Raw genomic sequence first — 25,175 nt, forward strand, 5'->3', positions numbered from 1 at the left:
GGTGTTTATTTGGCAAACTAAAGCATATCAGGCTGTACAGGTTTAAAAAAGACTTTTGCTCATGTGCTTGTTCTTAAATTCTTCTCAAAGCTAAGCTTTAGTTTGCAGTCCAAACACATCTATGCTAAATCCCGAACAAAAAATGTGGTCAAAAAGTTGTCCAAACAAACTTGTTGTGTCCAGATTCTGTCATTAATTATTTCATCATATAGTTTATGATATATCTTTTTTTAGAGTTTCTATGCAGTAAATGTTTCATTTAGACATTGGAAGAGCTCTAGAAATGGCTTTCCTGCTCTCTTGAACGCATACTTTTTCACTAGACCCATTCATTTGCACATACGTAGTCTGAAAACGAAATTTAAAGATGTGTTCTTTTGAACCTTGAGAAGACATTAATCACTATTGTAACCTAAAGGAAAATTCAGCATGATTTTAATTTTTAACCGTTTTAAAGAAAAATGATAAGTAATAGATCATGTTTTTGGGGGATTGATTACCACTTGTACCATTTTACTACCACAGTGCTACTACAAATGATACAGGAAAATGTATGAACTGAGAGACAAGATGAACTGTGAATACAAATGTGATGGGAACCTTATCAGATCATGATAAATACATCATAGGACAGCGCACTTGATATGAAATGATTAATTGTTAAACAGTGCGAGCGTTCATGCATTTACAATTGAGCCAATGGCTGTAATACACGGTTTCATCTCAATAACATAAACAAACTGAACTTCCGTAATATTAACAAACAATAGAGCGCCTGTAAATTATTTATTTATTTATACTGATAACAATCAAAAGAAACCGAGAAGAACATGCTAGACAAGGTGACTGAGGAAAACAGAGAACTATACTGGCTGGGAGATCTAAATATTGATTGGCTGTCGGATATTTGTCCTCTGAAGAATAAGCTTAAAACTATGACAGACATCTGTGGTTTATCTCAATTAATGGATCAGCCAACAAGAATTTCTAGTAACAATACAAGATCTTTAACATCGAAATGTATTGATCATATTTATACTAACAATCCTGATGTGTGTTCGACACCTGTTTCTGTAACAGTTGGATTTAGTGATCACAACTGTATTGCGGTCTCTAGGAGAACTAAGCTACCTAAAGCCTGTCCTAAAATTATTATGAAAAGATCTTATAGGGCATTTAATGAGGAGAGTTTTCTAAATGAATTGGATAATATTAAATGGAATTTGATATGTGACATTGATGATGTAGATGCATCTCTTAATTTATTTATGGATTGTTTTATGAGAGTTGTTAACAATCATGCCCCATTAAAGAAATTTACAGTTAAAGCCAAAAGGGCTCCTTGGGTTGACACGGAGTTAAGGAGCTTAATGGCTCAAAGGGAAGAGGCTAAAAAGGTTGCGGTTCTTTCTGACTCGTTTAAAGACAGAAAATGTTATTGTATTTTAAGGAATCAGGTAACCAAGGTGAACAGAGTGAAAAAGAAAAAATATTTTCAGAAGAGAATTGACGATAGTGGTACAGATTGTAAGAGAATGTGGAATGTACTCAATGATATCATGGGAAAAAAATCTACTCGTACTTCTTTTGTTGAATGGAAGGGAGTTTATTTGACTAAGCCAATACAGATTGCAAATTATTTTAATGATTATTTTGTAAATAAGGTTTCTAACTTTAGAGAGACAATGAAATCCACTGTTGATTCCAACTTAAATGAGCTAATTGAAAGGTGTATTATGAAAGATAAACTGTGTAGTTTTGAATTTCATCGGGTTAATGTTGTGCAGGTGGAAATGTTGCTGAGATCTTTGACTGTTGGTGGGTCTGTTGGTACAGACAACTTGGATAGTCGGCTGTTGAAGTTATCAGCTGGGCATATCTCTAAACCAATCTGTCATATTTTTAACAGATGTCTGATTGATGGTGAGTGTCCAAAACTTTGGAAGGAGGGTAAGATAATTCCTTTACCCAAAGACACAAAATCAACTTTCTGTGGTTCAAATAGTAGGCCTATAAGCATTTTGCCTATTCTAAGTAAATTATTGGAAAAGATTGTATTTAAGCAAGTGCAAGATTATTTTTCTAACAATGATTTGACTACGATGTTTCAGCATGCTTATAGGTATGGTCATTCAACCTGCACTGCAATGACACAAATGTCGGATAGCTGGCTAACATCAATTGATAATTCAATGCTAGTGGGTACACTATTACTGGACTTTAGTGCGGCTTTCGATGGGATCGACCACGAAATTTTGATTTCCAAACTTATTAGTTATGGTTTCACTTCCTCCGCAATCAAGTGGTTTAAGAGCTATTTGTCGGAGAGGTCGCAAAGAGTTTATTTTAATGGTGCATTATCGTGTAGCAAGTCTTTGGATTGTGGTGTTCCTCAAGGAAGTTGCCTAGGACCTTTGCTATTTGCAATTTTTATAAATGATATGCCGTATATACTCAGTAAGGCTACATTGACTATGTTTGCTGACGATACTACTCTTTATTATGCAGCTCCTACATGTTTAGAGCTTAATCAGGTTCTGTCTTGTGAGATTAGCAAATTGTATAACTGGATCAAAACAAATAAACTTGTTCTAAATATTTCAAAAACTATGAGTATAATATTTGGTTCGAAATATAGATTATCTGATTATCCTAAACTTACTTTACATGTAAATGGTCAAAATATACAGCAAGTAAAAAAGGTAAAGCTTCTTGGACTTTGGCTTGATTCCACACTGTCATGGTCTGATCACATTAATACAGTTGTGGCTAAAATGGGTAGAGCTGTTGCAGTTGTGCGTAAATGTGCACAGTTTCTAAATTCACAGCTATTTAGTCGTGTTGTTTGTACGTTGGTTTTGTGTCATTTAGATTACTGTTCTGTTGTATGGTCTGCTGCATCAAGTAGTCATTTAAGAAAATTACAAGTGGCTCTAAACAAGGCTGCAAGACTGGTTCTTGGTTGTTCTTCGAGAACCAATGTTGCGGAGATGCATGAACGTCTTGCTTGGATGTTGGTCAAGCATAGACTATCTGCTAATATGTTAGTATACCTTCATAGAATTATTACCATTCGGACTCCTACATTTTTTTATGATAATATAATTTACTATTCAGATATGCATTTACATTACACAAGAGGGGCGAATAGTCGACAGATCTCTTTACCCCTACCTAAATCTGACTCTATGAAGAGGACAGTGTTTTATAGGGCAATTGTGTTTTGGAACAATCTTCCAGTTGGGGTTCGTGAAATTAAGGGAAAAACTGGTTTTAAAAAAAGACTAAGACTGTATTTGTTGTTAACATCATAAGATTGTATTATGTGACACTTATTTTATTTAATTTTATATTTAATTTTATTTTTTTTGTTCTCTCATGTGTATTTACATATGATATATTTGGGAGTAATTGTGATTGTAATTATTGGGTTTTTGTATGTATTGTTTGGACCCCAGGAAGACTAGCTGTTGTTTCGGCGTCAGCTAATGGGGATCCTTTTGAAATAAACAAATAAACAAATAAACTGTTTCTTGGCTTAACGTGTATCTCCAATGTTTGTAGTTTTGACTGCAATACCAAGCTCAACCGCTAGATGTCAATGTATCATACGGTTTCTATAAATCCGACCAAACTATAGGACAGATTCAACAAATTGTTTATTTAATCAAACTAATGTACAACAAAATTCAACTATTATACAGTAAAAATGTATACAAACGAATATTAACATAAATTAAATAACATAAATAGTTATATTATGAGACGCTAGCCAAACACAAACCTGAAGTTAACTAAGGGACAGGCGCTTGTGCGCCCGAAAAAACGGTCTTTATACATCACAAATATTACCCTGTAGTCTGTTGTATAAAAATCATATTTTCATCTTTTATAATCCAAGTCAGGTAGTGCGTGTTGAACGGCTCGAGGGGAGGACTATTATTCAATCACTGAACCAAGAAAGAGGACAACTGGCCCACAACTTCATTTCACTTTCTCTTCAAAGGCAAATGTTCTCCTGCATTTGGCACTTGACTGGTGTTAATTTTGGGCTCGGGTTGCAGGTCTGAACTAAACAGATTAGTTTTGGTGTTGAGGGCTGTGGATGTGCCAGCGGTGTTGATGAGTCCAGCGCTGCGGCACTAATTCATCACCGTGGCGATGGGTGTGGACGGGGCTCCAGCTCGGCACAGAGAAGTTTCACAGGAGGTTGTGATTGATGCTCTGTTCCCGATTGTTACTTCATTTTTTAGCCGGTGGTAAAACTCGGTTCTGCCCACTGACAGAACTACTGCAGAGCACAGCTCTCACCAAACCTAAAAAAACATCTCATGCTCTTTCACTTTGAAATCAGAAGGTTTTGTATCTTGTGAGCCGATAGTTGCTCGACATTCAGAACTTTTCTTAGTTTCTTGTAATTTTAGCCTTTTTCTCCCTGTTGTCTTTGCTTTATCTTGTTCTTTCTCCCCATTTCTTTGTTTTTCCTTCAGTGTTGTTTTTAACTGCAGTGTTTAAGGATGTTTCTTTGGAGTTTGTGAAAGAAAATACACACTGCATCATTACAAATTCTTGAAATTGTATTTGACATGAATGCTAACAACTGAAACTGGTCTCAAGACATACAAAATATAAGATCATTCTTCAGATAAATAATAGAAAGTTCGTAAGAATGTTCCTTAAGAAGTTCTCAAGCTTTTCTTTTAAACATTTTCATAAGAATAAAATGAAAAACGCTTTGTAAATCTATATTGAGAAAGAAATGTTTAAAAACTGACTACACAACATTCCTACCTTTTTTCTTACACTAGAATTTAAGGGAAAATATGGCTGTTACTAAGAATTTTCATCTTAAGAATGTTTTAAGGTTGAGAAACGCTGTATTTTCCACATACCGTGCGTGTGTGTATCTCCTCTTTGCACCGCCTCTGTGAAACGCGCAGATTTTTCGGAAAGCTCATGGCTCTGAAATGTGAGGTGTGCTCTGATTGGCCAGTTAACCAGTGTGTAGTGATTGGTGGAATACTGCAAGCATGTGGCGGAAATGTAACGTCTCTTACCATATATGGAACATCAGGTTCCTCTCCCATTGTACTGACAGGTACACCCATCTTGCTAGCGTATGCAATTGGGTGGTCTTAGTCAAATCAAACACATATTCGCGCTGTATGACCCCTTTAACCCAAAAAAGATCTACATTTTAGACAGAATGCATCTTTTTCCAACACTTTTAATGTTTCCAATTTTACGTCTCTTATACATGCATGGGTAACTTATAACACACCAAAGACAGAGAAAAACAGGTATTCGCTCCATATGACCCCTTTAAAAAGTGTATAGTGATAAATGCGCACAGTCATGTGTTAATATATTTGTCTGACTTTAAAACAGTCAAGTTTTTGAAATGTCGCATTGAAATACAAATATAAGGTCTTTGCGTGTGTGAATAGGTCTCGAGTTCAGAAAGTTACTCCGTGATCAGTAAATTGAACTCTTTTATTTCAAAAGATCAATGAGAAATGACTGCAGTTGTATATCACTGTCAATCCAGCACTGACACGAGTGTGTTTTGAGGCCAGCGGTTACAGACGCCATCAGCTGCACTTACTGTACGGCAAACTCCCGTTCACCTCCCGTCTTTACAACCTTTGTCAAATGGCTTTTCACGCTTTGATTTTCCTGCCATTGTTCCTTCACAGACGGCTGATTTCCGCAGATTGTTACCGGTTTCTTTGAAAGCCGCATGATTCTTTGTTATTTCAGTCAGAGAATTATATCGGGGTATTGATGAATTCTTTGTCTTGATTGTTTTTTAGACATTCAATTGTGTGTTGATTAAGAGAATAAGTGACACAAAAATGAAACAGCGTGAACTCTAGATTGAACCCTGATGCCCGGTCAGGACTTTTGCGTATGTAAAGCACCATTGACATTTTCTGTTCTCGTGTGTTCATGATGTGTCAGAGAGATGGATTGACGGCTGGTGGCTGGGGTTTGAGCAGCGATGTGTCTGTGTGTCTATTTTATGTGACTGTAATCCTCAGGGAGGATGTGATTCATCTGAGAGCCGCCGCTGTCTGCACACAACACACACACACACATACACACTGCCATTAGCTTTAATCTTAAACACACACACACAATTTCATTGTGTCTCAGAAAGAGAGCCTGAAGTGTAAATGACAGACTGTGAACACTACAGGAAAATGGGATGAGCCATGGCTAATGTATGTTGAGTTTTTGAGGTTACTTTACTTGAAATTGCGTCTTAAATCAAGTGTGTGAAACACACAGTAGATTTCATCACTATAACGGCATTATCTCCGTCTGAGAAGCGCTTCGCTCTCAACCCCTGTGCTGAAATTTAATAACCGGCAAACACCAGCCAACTGTTTCACAACCGCACTGCTCATCAAATTCCTATCAAAGTTAAACACATTTACAAAGCCGGGATTTCCACTAGGGCCATTAAGACAAAGGGTTTAGGATGAATCACAGATTAGAACCCACCAAAAATAAACAGAAATCATCACTGTCAGAAATGGAGGAAATATACTGTATTGAGGCGTATGTTCAGGAGTTCTCAGACACATTTGAGAACATGTCGCTAAAAGACACTTCAAGAAGTGACCCCTCTCAAGATGATATTGATCAACTTTTGAGTGCTTTTGGGGCTGTAAATGTTTTTTTTCTTCTGTGGTATTATTACTTTTCCATTATCACGATCCATGAAGCAAACCAATCAGGTTAGAAGTATAAAAATTATTCTCGCAAAATTACCTTATACAGTATGAAGATTCCCATTTCCTTGGTAACAGGAAGATTAATTGGTGAATCTTAAATCCGAATCATGCAAGTTTAGTTAAGAATAAACAAAAAACAACATAAAAACATCAACGTTCACAACTTTACTCCGTTTTGCTAAAATAAGCTAAAATAATGATTTATAATTTCAGCTGTGAGCTCAGATGTTGTAGTTATCTGCAATTCTATGTTTCAAACTGATATGGCGATAGAGAGGCAAACGTTTGCAGAATATCAAGACATATGCAAATATTCCTTGATGTTTAAGGTCTTTTTTTGGTTTATGGAGTGTCCAACAACAAGTTTACGTACGTACAAGATGTAAAAGCACTATTATATTGTTACATTAGACAGTTTAAGTCTTGTCTTATTATTAGACGTGTTTATTTCTCAGTGCAGTAACATAAACACTGCTGCTGTATGTAAAGAAGACGTTTCTGATGTGTTTGTGTGATTACTGCTGCTGTTTTCTGTCAGCTTCTGTTCAGAAGCGTCATAAGCAATATACACTCTTTAAAAAAATGTGTATCAAAAGGTTCTTCGATGCCATAGAAGAACCTTTTTGTTCCATGAAGAAGCTAACATCTGAAGACACTTTCTGTTTCTCAAAAGGTTCTTTGTGGCGAAAAGGTTCTTCAGATTATAAAAAAGTAAGAAAGATATTCTTCTGTAAAGAACCTTTGACTGAATAGTTATATGTGGAACCCAAAATGTTTTTTCTATGACATCACCTTTATTTTTAAGAGTGCTGATCTATAAAAGCACATCACAGAGACATACAGCATTTACACCCCGTTGAGCTGGAATGAGACAGAAGGAGATATGAGTGAGCGTGCCAAAATAAATCTCACAGCGACAGGACTGAAAGCAATTGAATGGACTGAAATAATAACAGAAGATTGTTGCTCTAGTCTGGACGGACTCCAATAGTCTTTCAGTCGGGTGACACATAAAAAAGCTCATGTGCGCTTCTGGAATTAACTTTGAGATGAAAGTGCTCAAACTGTCCTCTCTGACCGTCTGATAACTGTCAAAGTGAAGACGTCTTAGAATAAATATTTATATAAAATATATAAAATATGTGTAGTTATTTATATATGATAAAAAATGGTTACTATGGAAACTGTTATAGTAATGATGTGATTAATAAACTGAATATTGTCAATATTATTATTTTTATGAACCGTGTCTACCCAAAGAGATTTTCAAACCATAGTTGTAAATTTTTAATTGTATAGTTAGTAAAAAAGTAAAAAATATTGCTTTCACACCAAAAATGGTTGACTAACTTTACAACAAAAATGTATAACTATGGTTTGAAAATCTCTTATTTATTTATTTTTTAAGTTTTACTTAATTAATATTACACATAGGAGAAAAAGCAGCAACGTGTGTGTATGTGTGTTTCAAACTCCTACGGCCCCCAAATCCTCTGATAGTCAAGCAGCTGAGATGAACACACACAATACATACAACACAAACAATACACACACACAGGCTGTGAAAGGCGTGCTGTTGAATCTATTGTAGTCTGTGTAAAGAGCGACCGTTAGGGGTCCGGCCCTCAGCTGTCTGACAGCCCACACCTCAGGTCCAACACACACATTTCTTTTTGTTATGGACAAACACCGAAGAACTGCTTTGATTTTAAGTGCTCAAGATTCACAAAGCAGCACTTTGATTCAAAATGTCCTCAGCAATAGATTTCAATAACGTGATCGTGAAATGTCACCGATGATGAAGGACATTTTTTAGGTTTCAGTGGAAAAAACACGTTGTATTTGGAGTCATAACAAAAGATGTATGAATGCCATTGCATTAGAAAATAAGCAGCAGTGTTATCCAAAAAGAAATAATGCACACCATTTCTTTCATTCCCATGATTATTGTCAAATTAACCATGTGTCTCATACCTTGTATGTCCAGCAACAGGTCAAGGTGATTTACAAGTCTGTGCGTTCAACAACATTATAGATTTCATATTTCTATCGGCTTCATTTGTTCAACAATGATGCTGTCTGAGGCATTTATTGCCAGATTTTATTGAATATTAACATTATTATATACATTATCTGATTGGCTCCCAGGTTACTCCAGTGGCCAATAGGAGTGGAGAGTCGTTCATTTTAAAAGTAAACTGGCGGTTGGTGGTCCCGTTGGACCGCTGCCATGCGGTCCCTTGTGGTTTAACCGATCCGGCTGTTAATGCGTCCCCTCTTTTATTCCCCGGGGCTTTAAATGTTAAATTAGCATTCAGTCATTCATTCAGCCCACCGACCAACCGTCACACCAGCTGACAACTGCAGTGAGAGAGTAAGAGCTACTGCGCCCCCTACTGACCCCCTCTCGAAACTAAAACAAACTGACTTGAAACTTTAAAGGTTAATATTGCAGAACAAACGAGTCAATAAAACAGAAAAACATCTACCTTCTGTTTCCTATGTTTTATCCACTCATAGTAAACTATAATACATTTGTTTTCATATTATTACACCGAGAGAGTGTTAAAATGGACAGTGTAATTAGTTGACACATTTTCTGTGTGTATACATGACTATTTAAAACAATCAATAAATAACAAAACATGTTATTTATTATTATATAATACACATTAAATAAGCAAATAAGTAATATTGTGGAAAGATCACGTAACACGGATGGCGTGTTATCGCCGGATGGTTTGAGACTCAACCGGCCCGGTCCGGACTGGAAGAGGTCATCCACTGTTTCATTCACTTCTTCCCAAATTCATCCTCTGATAGCATCTCTATTCCATCAGACTCCGAGCATTTATCTAAACGCCGCTTCCTCTGCCGCCGCTTACCCATAATGCATTTAGCAGAGGTCAAACTCAGACATCAAATGAGCCCAAATGAACGGACCGAGAGAAAAGAGACAAGATCTGTTCAATTGGCTGTGGGCTGAGTTTAATTTGGATGTGCGTCCTGAGAGAGAGATTTTATGATAGTGTGATATGTGCGAGAGCTGGTGTATGTCATCTATAATTACAGTGTTTTCACTCAGTCTGAAGTGGCTTTGTTTCACTTTAATTGTATCTCGCCTACAGCATGTCTTTTGTTTTCATGCGCATTGTTCTTTAATATTCAGTGAGCTCTCCTGTTGTTTTACACAATAGTCTGTTTGTAAAGAAGGTCGATTGCGCTGGATAATCACACTTACTGTAGGACTCATGAAAGCAGGATTTCTAAAGTATACGATCAGATTTAGCATTTGTGTGTTTTGACACGTATATGAACAGCGGTATGAACAATCAATATTGACTCATGCACAGATCCATATTTCAAAGTATATTAATCACATCTTTTTCCCAAAGGCTGAATGATGTCATCATCTCTCTTTTCTGGCCATTATGTGCATGCTTCTGTTCATGCGGTTATTAATGATATTTCTCATGAATATTCAGATGTGATTATATATGTGTGCTGCAGGCCTGAGTTGTTGGAGAATTCCTCTGTTCGTGTGAGGTCGTGTTGATACTGAATGCATCTCTCAGTCTTGAGGTTTTCAGCTGTTAATGTATTCGAGGTGTTTATTCGGGGCTGTTAGAGTAAATGCGCGGTACAGTACCCTCATCTGCTGTGAGACGCGTGAGATGGGTTCTGTCAGCTTAAAGCTCACAAAATCTTTCAGCTTTTTCTCTTCCATACTTTAACCTGTCTCTCGGTTCATATTCAGTTTCTCCTCCTCCTCTCTCAAATAAGGTTTGAACGGAAGCAAAACGCTGGGCTGTACGCTCGTTTTTCTAGTGCCCTTAATAATGTTGCTGCTGTTTTGACTGTCGAGTGATTTTCAGGAGTGTAACAGTGGCTGTTTATAAGTAGAGGAGCTTTTTTCAAGGAGTACAGTAGCTTTAGCACACATTATCCATGAGGCAGTTATCACATCCTAAACACCAGTTTAAAAAAAGAATAAGCAATTTGCAACTTTTGGGGGGCTAAAGGGGTCATATGTCGCAAATATGTGTTTTTCTTTGTGTTTGGTGTGTTATAAGTTAAATATATTACACACGTAAAATTGCAAAAATGTAAGAGACGGAACAAAAGATCCAGACCTGCCTGAAACGCCTCTTTCAACCTTAAATCGTGTTTACACGTTGCATCATATCTAAAACAAACCATAATATGCCGTATCATATGACCCCTTCAATGTATGTTGTTAAAAGGGATAATTCACCCCAAATACATTTCTCCCCCTTATGTGTTCGTAAACCTGAACGTGACTCTTTCTTCAGTCAATGAGGTTCAGTGTTGTTTGAATATTAACATTCTTCAAAATATCTTCTGTTGTGTTCTGAAGAAGAAAGAAACCCATACAGCTTTGACATGACATGAGAGTGAGTGAATGATATCAGAATTAAAATCTGTGAACAATCTCTATCAATATTTACTTACTATTGAATTAAATTGAATCTTATATCTAGATGTTTTTTTGTTGTAAGTTCTTTGTAGTTCATCAGCAGTGTTGGGTAAGTTACTCTGAAAAAGTAATTAATTACTAGTTACTCATTACATATTCAATAGTGTAATTAGATTACTGTACAAATTACTCTGTCCAAAAAGTATTTAGTTACTCATTACTAATTACTTTCTATATCCTACATCAACCTTGATTAGTTAAGTGATTCAAGGATAGATAGAAACTGCTTATTTAATTAATTCAAATAAATAATATTATTAACTGACCAAAGTATTACAAATGTGAGAATTATACATTAAAGCACAGATTTTAAAATAAGACTTTGAATTTTGATGTCAATTACACTATGGCACACACATATATTTCACAAAGTATTTAGTTTAATTACATCAAAAGTAACTGTAATTAAATTACAGAAAACATATGAGTAATCCCTTACTTTACTTTTTCAAGGGAAAAGTAATTCAATTACAGTAACTAATTACTTAGTATCTGGTTACACCCAAAACTGCTCATCAGTTTTTCAGAAGAGAATCTTGACCGTACTTTCAGCGTCTGTAGTTTCCGCGCCAGTGAGTTTCTGCTCATATCAATTTGACAGATATTATGAATTTGGCCTTTTTAAATTGTTATATTTCTTCTTGTTTTCTCACAGTTTTTCACTCGCCACACTTTCTCACCTCTCGGAAGATAAGTATTGCGAGTGTCAGAGAAAATGAGAATGTTACGGTCACCGGTTAAAACAATACTCGAGTTCCCTTGAGAGAGATAGTCAGACAGACAAACTGAGAGAAAGAGACAGACACTGAAAAAGACAGACAGACAGCGCACTGGTCTCACAGTTGGTTCTCGGCTCTATTGATTTGTGGCAGTCCAGCATCATAAGGCTTAAGACTCACACCCCCTTCCCCACATACACACACACTGAGACACACTGATGTCCTTGATGCACTCAATTGATATGTTCACTTAGATCAGTGGTGTTGTAGAGTTGTTGACACTTGCTCCAGGACTTTTAAAAAAAAATTAAAAGTATTTTCTAAAAAGTTTGGGGGACGCAAGGAAATCATTTTAGTGACTATTTTAAATTCACTTTGTAAAGTAAACGTTAATAAACTATGCATGGAATCAGGCTAATCATGGTTAAACACATTTACACCAGAAAAGATTAAACAAAATCCCTTTAATACTTCAGGGATCTTGTATGAGCTGCTCAATTATTAATTAACATGAAGATCAAAGTGTTGCACGGTTTAAACCAGTGATGTGCTGTAAATGTCTTATTACTCATTTATAAACAAACATGTAAAACAAAGCACACAGTTTTGAGCAGCCTCTTGGCTGGGCACATACAAGAAGCCTCAAACATTTAATATTCATGTGTATAGTATGTATTTTATCACTGAGGCTAATGTGATTAAATAGAAATCTTATTAAAGGTTTGATATTAAAGAGGATCTTTTGCCAGAAATTAAATATAATTTACTTAACTATGTGATCTGAGGTCTATAAAGCATGTTGTGTCCGGTGTGGACACGGTGTTACGTAATGAAGCATTATGTTTTTATTAGAATAAGCTATTTCTATCTATATACACTGCGGGTCCCTTATCATGGAACTCGTCATGTTGTTTCTACAGTAGTCCTAAACTACAGAGCACATTTCATAAATACGTTTTCTCCTTCGAGAAAAACTGAAAACGTGATGACATCTCAGTCCTGTATCAGCCACCGTAGTGCTTTGAAAGGGAGGGACAGAGTGAGCCGTTGGTTGCAATTCGCAACCTCACCACTAGATGTTGCTAGATTTCTTTCGATAACAAAAGTATTCTAAATGTGTCAAGTTTGTCCTCATGAACTGTGTATAGGAATGCAGAAATGTATTAATAATATTAATAATGATCCCTCTTAAGCACCTTTCAGAGTCACGAAGACGCAAAATAGACAGATAATGTAGAAATACAGACAAAGATCAAGAAAAAGGAAAATCCATCAGATGGTTGACATACGACAAATAATAACCCAACAAAATTGACAAACAACACAACATTAATGACAGCATAATGGACAATCTCACAGGGATTATTAAAAAAGCAAATAAGCCATTTTACGTCTGTAAGGAAAAGTCGCCTTCTACTTAATAAACTTTTATGTTATTTCTGTTGAACTTTTCTTGTCCTTCATTGTTGTGACGCCTCCGCATAAGGAAAGGATGATTTTCAGTATTAATAAGCACAGAAAGTATATATCCAATTGTTTTCAGCAATGTGCCAGACTAGTTCAAACTTTGAAATGTTCTGGAGTGTGACATGCCGAGCTACTTTGTTTTTTCAATAAGGTTTTCAATAACAACCCCATGTTGATTAAGACTACACAGAATATTTATAGCTTCATTTAATATGCAGAACTCTAAGGACTATGAAACTAAACTGCAGAAAAGCTAAAAGGTGAAATTTATTTAAATAAATTCTGACTCATAACACTTAACTTTTCAACTTCATGGAAAATTCTATAAATAAGACCTTGTCAAAAGAATTGTATAAAACACAGTACAAATGACTGTGCCCGCAGAAAGCAGTTTGCATTTGGCATCCCACAGAACAGGATTAAGTGAACAGCTGAAGGCTGATCCTAGATCAACATTTTCCTCCGAGACACTTGCTGCATTGGTGCCCAGATGTGACAATTTTGTCCGTTGTGTTTTTAGCTTTGATGGAAATCATGTTCAGAGACATCACGATCCAGTGGTTTAGACAGAGATCTGTGATTTTTGCTGGGGTCCGGGTGGATATTTGTGAGGGTTTGGCATCACCGCCCTCACCCGTCTCCTATTCACATGAATCTCCCGTTCATTTGAGCAACACGCAGCTCCGTAAATGCCAGAATCTGCATGGCCTCCAAGCTCCACAGAGGACAGACAGTGAGCCTGCAGGGTTTAAAGCCCGGAGAGCGCAGCCGGAAGAGGATGGATCAAAGAGAAATACCAATTAAAGCTAATCTCATACAGATAGAAGTCACTGAATATTTGCTTTTTGTTTAGCAAGAAATGAAACAGTTTTGTCCATCCTCCTGCTACCCTTTAAAGACCATATTCAAGGTAGTGTCGTTCGGCGCAAAGCCGTGTGGAAACATAAATAAAGTTACTTATACAACAAAGCCAATGTTCTCTTTAAAACTGTGAGACATGTAGAGTGAGAGAAAAAAAGAATGAGCTTATTTAGATCAAAGCCGATTTACACACAACCGTCACGGCTCTCATGAAAGCCAGCGTGAGCTACAATTAAAAGTTCCATCAGAACATTGATAAAGATGAATTTCATAGATGTTTCTTCCGTTGCTCAGCTGGACATCACCAACATGATGTAAGGATTTCCAGCTTCTGTGCTTATATGTAAAGAGGAAAACAAACATATCAAAAACCGTAAACATATATCATCGCTGTCCGACCGAAACCTCTAAACCTCCGAATAAGGAGATTTTCAAGAAACTGAAAAAAACACTGACTACACAGTATTTAATCATTTACATAGTACAACGTTTTAGATTGATTAGATCTTTTAACACCCCGTGACAAACATAAAGGGTTTCTAATAATAATGATTTATGATAAAAATAAAAATCCCGCAATTACAGTAATTACAGTTGATAATTTAGTTTTATTTCGCTTTATTAATATTTTAAATGAGCTTTTATTTTTGGATTTTTAGTTTACGTGTTCATTTTACATAAAGTTTTAGCATTTTGGGTATGTGTTTTTGTCATTTTATAATTTATTGGTTAATTTTTTGTTGCTGTTAAAAGATATATATTGTTTTTATTTTAGTTTTTGTTTATATATTGTTTTTTCAATAATTTTAGGTCAATATTTTATTTGATTTCAATGAAAAATAACGTTTCAAAAAATTAATTTACTAAGCTAAATATTACGAGGTTTCAGAAGGACAGCAGGGGAATATAACTTCATACACATAAGTGTTTCCTAAAATTTCATTGATTGATAATAAATTAATTCAAATTCTAATACCACATTAATCTGATTTTTTTCTGATTCAAAGCATTTTAAATCACATCTCTTTGCGTTGTCTTTGTGCAATCAATAGAGGTCAATATTTTTTTCTTTTAAAAAAAAAATTCCCTCACCCGAAATCTGTCGCACAACCTAAAGAAAAAAAATGACATTGAGTTTCAATTTTCCCATATACAGTATGATGGCAACACATTTTCACTCCAGACTCGTCGATATTGACGTTCGGTCAGTGCCCCTCAGCGTCACTTTTAAGCACATAAACACTCTGGCGTCATTTTTGACGTGCTGTGTATTCCGGGCATGCAAATTTTACCGTCATTATAAAATTGTTTATTGGGTATAATTTGCAATGATTAGTTAAATCAGCTTCGATGTCACTGGCTCTCCCGTGTCTCGTGACCGATCGCGTCATCACGTTGGCTTTGAACGTGAAACTGTATTGGCTCCCTTGATCGACAGCATCTAGCAATGATTCGGTTAATTTATGAACGGGAGCTGACTGCACGCGTTCACAGATACGACTTCGGTGCAAAAAGGTCTGCGACACGAGATGTTTGTGATCAGGCCCGGCTCCAGATATGAGATGCAAGGTGGGCCAATTGATTTTCCAGGTGGGTGGAAGGGGGGCTTTATACAGTATATATTTTTTGCCCCAAACTATTTAACCTACTATAAACAAACTATTTACAAAACAACTATTTCACTTTTTTAATTATTCTTAAGTCTATTAATATTGTATAACATTTTCATTTTTAAATTCTTATGTATATATTTTTAACATTTATATTTATTTTACAATTTAATAACTTTAGACTGATGGAAAAGAAAAAAGATCTATTCATATGCTATCACAAACTCATCTTGTCTAGTTAATGTGTGATTACTTATTCATGAGCTAAAAGTATAAGTTTATTTCCATCACCTGTTAGGTAAACCACTAATATTTGGTGTAATGGGTGAAATAATTATTCATGTGTCATTTGGGGGTTCGTGTCGGGAAATAATACGCGCGGGCGGAACGCGGATCCAGTAGTCAAGACTACTTCGACAAGCCTCAGCCGATACGCTTTTAAAACGGTCCTGTAATTATTTATGATCAATCTCTGCCTAAAGAGATGCTTTCTAAGTGCAGCACGCTTCTCAACGTTGAGCACTGTAGCCAATCGCGTGAAACTGATGGACAGTTATAGTCAGGACTCCATCCTCTTATCACCATTTAAATCAACGTTTTAGCTCATAATGCTCCTGGTCACTTTTCTGCATGAAGCTTTATTTAGCCTTGATGGCAGCTTAACTTTTAATGATTTTGTTATACTTTTACAGAAAGAGGTGAGGGAACCTTGTTAATATCACATGAACAATATAGGCAATTTTTTACACATTTTGCATAAATCAAAACACATTTCAAAAATCACCAATCAAATATACAGTTGCTACTAGCTAACAATAATTTAGTGGATTGACTCTTGGTTGTCTCTCCCGAAACTCTGCAGTATTAAGTTATTTTTGTTTAAAACCTAATTAATATCTTGATAATATTTTGATACTTGTTACGTGAGAAAATAAATGTTTTTGTCTACATCATGTAGATGTAATGCAGGTGCAGTTTAGGGTCGAGGCATTTTTGTCAAATGGGTAGGGTTGGGTTCGGAATTAAATGTTCTTTTTATTACTGTGGGTGCAGATTTATCAAAAAGGACCCGTGCAGGACTCAGACGCAGAGTCACTGAGAGAGGGAGTCCTGCCTACTCCGTTCACTGCATGGATCAGTTTTTTCACAGCAACGGCGGTTCGCGGATCCTCTCTCTCAACGGATCTGGCGGCAAGGTGGGCAAAGCTTCTGATAAGATGGGCAATGCCTACCCTGCCCCCCCTGTTGAGCTGGACCTGTTTGAAATACATTTACACTGCTTTTAGATAGTTTGTGAAATGTACCCATGACTGTACTTTTATTTGTGTGTTGTGTTTTATATGGTTGAGAAGTGGTTAGGTTTAGGGTGAGGGTGGGGTTCGGGTAAGGGGCTCCAAAATATTAAAACCATAATTAATTAATAGATTCTAAGAATTACACCTGCTTCGGTCTGAAGCATTTATTGAACAACAACGGAGTTCACTGCTCGTCGAAAAATGACGCAAAAGGGGTACCCTGCGTGTTACAAAGCCACGCTGAGGGGTGCTGAACGAACATCAATGTGTGACGGGAGTGAAAAGGGTTGATGATGCAGATGCGACTTTATCTGTTAAATACTGATGATACAAACTATTGATAGCATTTTTACACTTTTTTTATTTTATTTTGAGAAACAGTGGAAGAAAATGAAGCTGAAAACTGGCCTTGTCTGTGCTGTGACTTTTGATAAGATCATGCGCTGTGGCCGTGGGTCTCGCTCTCAGCGGGAGGATGGAAATGCAGCACTGCTCTTAATCTCCTAATGTACGTTCTCTCGTCCTTGGCCGAGGCACATGGGAGAAAGATGGAGTCTTATCAGCGTTTATACATTTATGGAAAATATTTCTGCACTGACAATTTTCAACTCAGTTTGGATTCTGTCTCACTCTCTCGCTCTTTTTCTTACGCTTCTCTCACCCACCCACTCACTCTTTCTCTTGCAAACTAATATACGGGTTGTTGCAAAATGGAAGTGTCTTTTGATTCAAGGGCTGTCTTGTTAAACTAAAGCTTCTTTTTAGGTCACATATGTTGAGAAGCTAATGGTGTTGACATTAAGTGTATTTATATAAGTCACAACCAAGCTAAACCACACATCTTCATTTAGAATATACTGTAGGTTTTTAATTGACGAGCAGGGCTGGTGATGGTGCTATTTGTCGTCTGCTAATACTTTAAACAGTATTATTATATTCTATGTCTATAATAATATAATTTTATATTAATATGTCAATAATTGTTAGTATTGCATTGTTATGCAAGTATCACTTTAGGGAAAAATAACATAAAAAATATGTTCGAGATCTACTTCATTGTTCCTCTTACCTCTTACTTAGTGATAAAAACAGTCATTTAAAAAATATACAATTTGCGGTGTTATTTATTTGATTTCATTTTAATTATTTAGTGATTTTTGCAAGACTATGCAGATTACATCCGAACACAAAACCAGAAGAGACTGAAAAAAACCCAAATCAAATTAAATTTGATAAAAATGTTCCTAGATTTACGATCAAAACAAATTAACACCCCCAATAATAAAGGTTGAAGATGCTGATTTATAATTTCTAAATGTTAAAGAAGCAAATAACAGTATACAAATCTGTCATTGGATCGTTGTATTTATAGCAATCTTAAGTATATGTGTATTGTATATGCAATTTGTCCTGCCCGTCATATTGAACATGGTTAAAATAAAATAAGGAACAGAATGATTTCTGAGATCTCCAGCTGTCTTCCGGTGGCCTGACCTCTCTTCTCTCCTCTGCCACCTGCAGGGTCTGAAAATGGGCTCCAAAAAAGCAAGTGTGTGAGGAAATATCATTTGGGTCATGGTCCCTGGTGCTCACACCCTTCAGCTGAGAGGAGGCAGGCTCGTACATGTGCCCAAAGGAGGAGGGGGATGAAAATTAATACGTTCTGAGAAATAGAGCCCCAGCCTCCATGAAGCTCAGATGTGATTACAGGAACATGAGCGGCCGGTGCGAGCAGAGCTGGGATTGGGTGTTGAAGTGCTTGTTAGGTCTAGTCTAGACACTATTTTTATTGATGGCTTTAAAGTATCTCAAGTTTTATTGATCAGTGAAGAGCTAATTAACACTTTACCAAGATTATGAAATTCAAGAGAAGGTGATTTATTTTGATGAACCATTATAAAGACAATGGCATTTTTTTATTGGCATGGAAGTAGATGAAGGTTCAAATAAATTTGGACGTAAAAAGACATAGAATGTTGGACATAAAAATACAATATTCTCATGTTTGTTGAACCTATCCTCGAGGTGGGATGATGTTCGGGTGTGAAATTATTGAAGACATCCACACAACATGAGCTCTAAACGCTTTTGTTTGCTTGGAGCAGAGCTCGCTGAACCTGCTGATCCCAGCAACTGGCAACACCCAACCAATTATAACCCAACAAAAACACAAAGCACAATATTATCCTCCCGCATTCAAAGGTGCTGAAATTGGCCGATTATTTCAAAGTGTCAGTTCTTGCAGTAAAGCACTCTTTCATTTGTGACTGTCATAGCGATTGAAGCGCAGCCGCTGATGTGCATTCAAGTCCTGATCTGCATAAAGACTGTCAGACGGACTTTTGATTTTCATCCTCTGCGCTCTGTTCCACGTGACCGCTCACGCATCTTAACCTGACAGTCGGGACCGTTTGCTCTTCTTGAAGATGAAGCGACAGACTTCCTTCAACAGGTTGTTGTTTTGAATGCTCAGGGGAAACTAAACAAGAAGGGTTTTCCGGCAAGCACCAAAGTGACAGAAATTCAGACATTACAAGGCCAAGAGACAGATATATTCCCCAAATTAAATCTGAATATTTTCTTTGGTATACTGGTGAAACAAATCTTGATTCATTTTTAAACCCATGCGTCTGTACTTGTGCTATGGCCCATTGGGTCTCTTTGGGAAATGGTTGAATAAATGATAAATTAGCTCAGTTAAGTAGTGCCGTTCCTAACAGATGTTATCGTACAACAGCTTTGGGTTTATTTTTATGCATTGCAAAAATTATACAAAAAGCGAGAGACTCAGAATTACCATTATGGCCGCCACCTGTTATGAATATTGGAAAGCGTTATTTTGCTTTAATGCAACCAAGAGTACAAAGCATAATCATGAAAATGTCAGGACAGCTCCAATCTCAGCTCATTTTTGAAAACGGCAAAAAGTAGGCATGAAAAGATGCAGTGCAGAGGCAAGGATGGGGAACGGGAGGCAGGGATGCATGACGGGAAGTGGAGATATTTTTAAGGAAGTTTGGGTCAACACAACTTTCTGATTCAGGCAGTGTTTTTGCTTAAAAGTGAACATAAAAATCTAAATTGAACATATTTACTATAACTCTGATGGGTTGAAGTATGAGGATGCTGGTTCAGTCAAAGCTGTGAAGTTGGGGCCTTCTTCGCTCATAGAGACTCAGATATGCAGACATGGTTTGGATTCCTGGTTGAGTGTCAGTGTTGTTGAATCAAGGTTCTGCTGTGGTGGGCAGAGCTAGGGTCATATTTATGACATTATGCACAGTATATAAGGAAATAGAGGGGACCATGTACTGGGCCCTGAGGCACCCCAGTGGTAAGCTGATGTGACTTGGACACTTCTCCTCTCTTGGAGACCTCAAAGGAACTGCATGTATGGAATGACTCAAACAGAGAGCATAGAGAGGATCTGTTGTTTCACTCTGTCACAGGCAGAAGAAGATCTAGTCAATTTGCTAACAATCTGTCAGTGCCAGATAGTGTTTACTTTTACGTTAGTGTTCTTAGTTACAACTACTAGTTATCTACTATGTTTACAATGCTATTGAGAAACTTAAATGCTTTGTTAAAAGCAGCACTTTTACTGTGGCTGATGTTGAGGGTTGGGACACAAACAAGCATCACTCCCCGGAAGGAAATGAAGGGCACAAGATAATGCTCTCACGACACAGAATAACAGAATAATTGATATGACTTCTCCTGGCACAAAGACATAGCACTCAATGCTAAGATGTGTGTAGGTGTGTGATAATGTTTGTGTAGCAATGTTTGTGTGTGGGTTCCTTAATTTGTTACGGGTCTTGGCAGCTATTTGCTTTTTAAATGTACCCTGCTGTATGAGATTGAGTGTTGTGTGTGTCATACCCTGGTGGCAGACATTAGTGGTTTAATAACGGTGTCGGCGTGATTAATGATGGGGAAGTACCCAAGCAGCCCTGCCATTATCAGCACACTCATTATACCTGCCTTAAACTACATTACCCACAGTGCACTCTGCCCTGCCCCAACGTCACAGCAATCACTTATAGTCACTGCATCTAAATGTGTGTAGCATAGTTCCAGCACCTCGCTTGACTCAGTATGATGTAAGGGTGACTTATATGAGGTCCTTCTAACTGCATGCCATCTATTATAATGAAATTGATTCTTTATCGCCACAAAGTCGCCTTGAAACAACACCACCGGGGGAATTCACTAAGACTCTAATGTGCCCAGAGATGGCATATTCTCCATTTTCTTGTCTGTGTTGATTTACAAACGCATACTGCACTTTGTCTAGATATATGTTCAGTTTTCTGTGGTTTGATCTTTATTTGATGAACTACTGATGCCATGTTTGCTAGAAAAGGAGTCAACAGTGAAACTTTAGAGAGGTTTATTCCAACCCATACAAAGAGTTGTTAGTCACACCCATTAAATGTGACCCAATGGGAACCGATGAAGGAGGAGTTTAGAACTGGTTTAAAATGCAATTAAAATTTCATGAATATAAAGCATTTTCCAATATACTTTGTTTCAGTCCAAGTAGAAAATCACATGTAATGCCTCACTAAATAGAATTTTTCATTAAAGAATTATGATTAAATATAATTGTCTGTAAATTATTTGGCATAAAAAAAGAAAAGCACCATGAGGTGTTAAAATACAGCACAGTTTAAACCGTGCCAGGCAAATAGTGCTGACTCTTGTGAATATGAAACATGCTATAATAAGTCTCATTTACATAGAAAGAAAGTGTGAAGAGAATAACAATGACTCAAGATCTGCTTAAACAGGGATGATGCTGCTTATTAAATAAGATGGTTGAACAAACTACACGAAATTGTAAATTGCAACAACTGTTTAGGGATTTTGCTGGCGTAAGTATATAAAATGTTCGGGGCCTGTGAGAATGGGAACTACCATCCCCTTTGATACACTGTGCTCATTAGGCTTTATTTTAGTACAATCTCACCCGTAAACATTTTCTCCGTGGCCCTTTGAAACGTATTTACATCAGCTTTGTAATGATCTGGTTTACTGCTGATCATTTTGGTCTCATGTTTAATTGTTTGTTTTTTATAATGACCTGTCACTGGTTCCCTCAGGGACAAGATGAAGTTTCTTCAACCCAAAGCATTTTTCTTGTGTGTTTTTTTCAGGTTCTTACCTGTTGGTGAACTCCTCTCAGTACGGTCCAGGGCAGCGGGCTCAGCTCATGTTGCGTCCTCTGAGCGAGAATGACACGCACTGTTTGCAGTTCAGTTATTTTCTCTACAGCCGGGATGGACACAGTCCCGGGGGTCTGGGCGTGTACGTGCGGGTGAACGGCGGATCTCGGGGAAATGCCGTGTGGAACGTGTCTGGCTCTCAGGGCCGGCAGTGGCAGCAGGTGGAGATAGCCGTCAGTACCTTCTGGCCCAGCGAGTACCAGGTAAGACACATGAATACACGTTATGTTCTTAAGGCAAAATACACTCATTTCTACTGCATAAGGCTTATTTGTATGCCAAATCTCATCTGGACACATGACGGTTCTGATCAGAACTGGACTTAATTACTTGGCTTTTTGATGATTGCGTTTCTGAACAATCCACATTATACGAAATTAGAACCTTGTCAAATAGTTGTGCTTTGAGTGGGATCTGGGCTTTTTTCACAGAACTGCTCTTAAGACAAAATATAAGATTGTTCTGAAGATAAATTATAGGAAGTTTTTAAGAATGTAAGTGCAATTCTCAAACATTTCTTAAAACGTTCTTGATTATTTTGTTAAGAACATCTTAATTTTTGTTGTTAGAATAAAACAATATGATTACACTGGCTTGCTCGTGTGGTAACTGTATATGTTTATCTATACAATATACTTAATGTGTGTAACAAGCACATGGCATTCTTATATAGCCTGTATATATTAGTATGTGATGCGTTACAAAATATATTTATTATAACACTTTTTGTGTGTAACAATGGCATAATACTTTTGACCCACTCCGTCTCAAGTCACTTTGTCTAAGAAAAAAGGTCCCAGGTTTTAAATAGAGAAAGCTCAAGAACGGGAGTTAGACCACTCCATTATTATATCAAAATAAATATTATATATATGTCAAGTAGACGTCAAAATTAAGATTCTGGCTCAAAAAAATACACGTCACATCAACCAAATACATGTAGTAAACATCTGACCTTTTGAGATTTAAGACAACCGTGAGGCTGGACTAATTTTAAGATGATATTTACGACAGCTTTTGTTTTTTCGATAATTTGGATCCTTTTTAATTTTTTCCTAAAATCAATCTTAGAACTGTCTTCAGGCATTTTTGTGTGAATACATACCATTCCTAACCGTTTTCTTAAATTACAATTTTAAATTAATGAAAATTAGTTAAGAAGAATTTTCTCAAGAATGTTTTGTGAATCCGCTCCCTGGTTCTAATACCATCATTTCTGAACTGCAGTCAAGCTGCATTAGAGTTAGAAAACATTTTTACAGTTATGACGGTGCATTCATTTTCTTGGACTCATACTTGTATCCACACTCGCACGGCGGCATACACGCACACCTGTGTTTCTTTGATGGTTAGCACACAGAACAGCAGTGTCACCTTGTTAAAGGCCGTGATTAATTACACCTCGAAAGCCCATTATGATCATCAGTAAGTAGAATATGTGTGTATGCGTGTGTAGTCAATTGACCTCTGCTTGTGTGTGACCCGCTTGAAAGAGTCGGTCCAGTGTGGTTTCTGTAACCCTGACCTGTATCACTGCTCTCTCCATAAATCAGAGCAGCCTTAATGAGATTACAGACCTGCCACAGCTAGTGCACACACACACACACACACACACACGTTCTGTGTGCCGTGGCTTCTCACTTTCACTTCATAAAAAAGTACCTTGTCTGTTTATATACCAGGTTGAGAGATTCATGAAATTTTACATTCACGGTATTTTGGGGAACTGGTCAGTCAAGTAAAGTGCCTATGAAATCAGTATTATATGGAACGTTTAGCATGTTGCCTTTAAAGATGTCCAAATTCTAGCTTCTCATCAGATTCCAGATTGTGAGGTAAACAAAATGTTATTTATTTTTTAAAAAGGGGCGAGCCCCTCAATGTCCCCCCCTAAAACTGACATAAAAATGATAAAATGATGTTGACATACCCAACAAAGAAAGGCACGTATTAATGCCTCCAGACATGTTTAGCTGTCATCTGTCTTTTTGAAAGGGAATAGACACAATGTCCCACAATGTTAATTTGCTGTCGATGTATAGCTGTATATAGTGTTGTTAACTCTGAGCTAATCCAATAGCTGACGGGCTCTTTTAATCACAAATTCTACTGCTGGCATATTGAGTATTGCGATGTCTCATCAAAAAGCTATTTGCTCATTTAACTGGAAGAATGATATGTGCATAGTCTGCTTTCCTCCCAATAATCTCTCTGATATGGTTCGGTACAGTAGCAAGCGATAAATAAAACCACAAATGCCAAACTATGTACAAACTATTTAGCAAGTAAGTCAACATAGAAAGTTTGAGTATGATTGGGGAATTGAAATATTTTAAATATCTGTTAATCATGATAGAGAGCATATTAAGAAAGATTTTTGGATCAGTAACAGTCGTATCCCTAGTGATATTTTTGCTTTGGTGGACATGACAATCTGGAAAACTGCATGAATTTAGCAACAAGGTTCGCATCGAACCAACCCTGTTGAAAAAACCAACATATACTTGTCGGGCGGGTTTTGAATCATACTATCTGGTTTGTGCTGGTTTAAGCTGGTTCAAACCAGTGCCATGCTTCAAAACCTACATAACCAGCATGTGCTAGTGTTTTCAACAGGGAAAGGAACCATTGACCTACTGTCAAATGACTATAGACCATTTTTCAAGGCATAAACAACACTGGTCCAGGAGCCCATTGTGATTCAAAAAACTGAATCGAAATGTTCTTCTGGACCAGTGTTGTTCACATCTTGACAAT

At 37.0% G+C, this 25,175-nt stretch overlaps 1 protein-coding gene across 2 annotated transcripts in view; it reads left to right on the forward strand.

Annotated features, from left to right (window-relative positions):
* Window positions 1-25,175, forward strand: part of ptprua (protein tyrosine phosphatase receptor type Ua) — a 177,583-nt gene that overhangs the window by 63,586 nt on the left and 88,822 nt on the right. For both annotated transcript variants that reach the window (XM_056741056.1, XM_056741057.1), the window contains exon 3: window positions 22,350-22,621. In XM_056741056.1, the coding sequence (XP_056597034.1) occupies window positions 22,350-22,621 (272 nt within the window). The remainder of the gene's footprint in view (window positions 1-22,349; window positions 22,622-25,175) is intronic.

This window comes from Triplophysa dalaica, chromosome 25 (genome assembly GCF_015846415.1).
Source record: "Triplophysa dalaica isolate WHDGS20190420 chromosome 25, ASM1584641v1, whole genome shotgun sequence".
NCBI classification, from domain to species: Eukaryota; Metazoa; Chordata; class Actinopteri; order Cypriniformes; family Nemacheilidae; genus Triplophysa; species Triplophysa dalaica.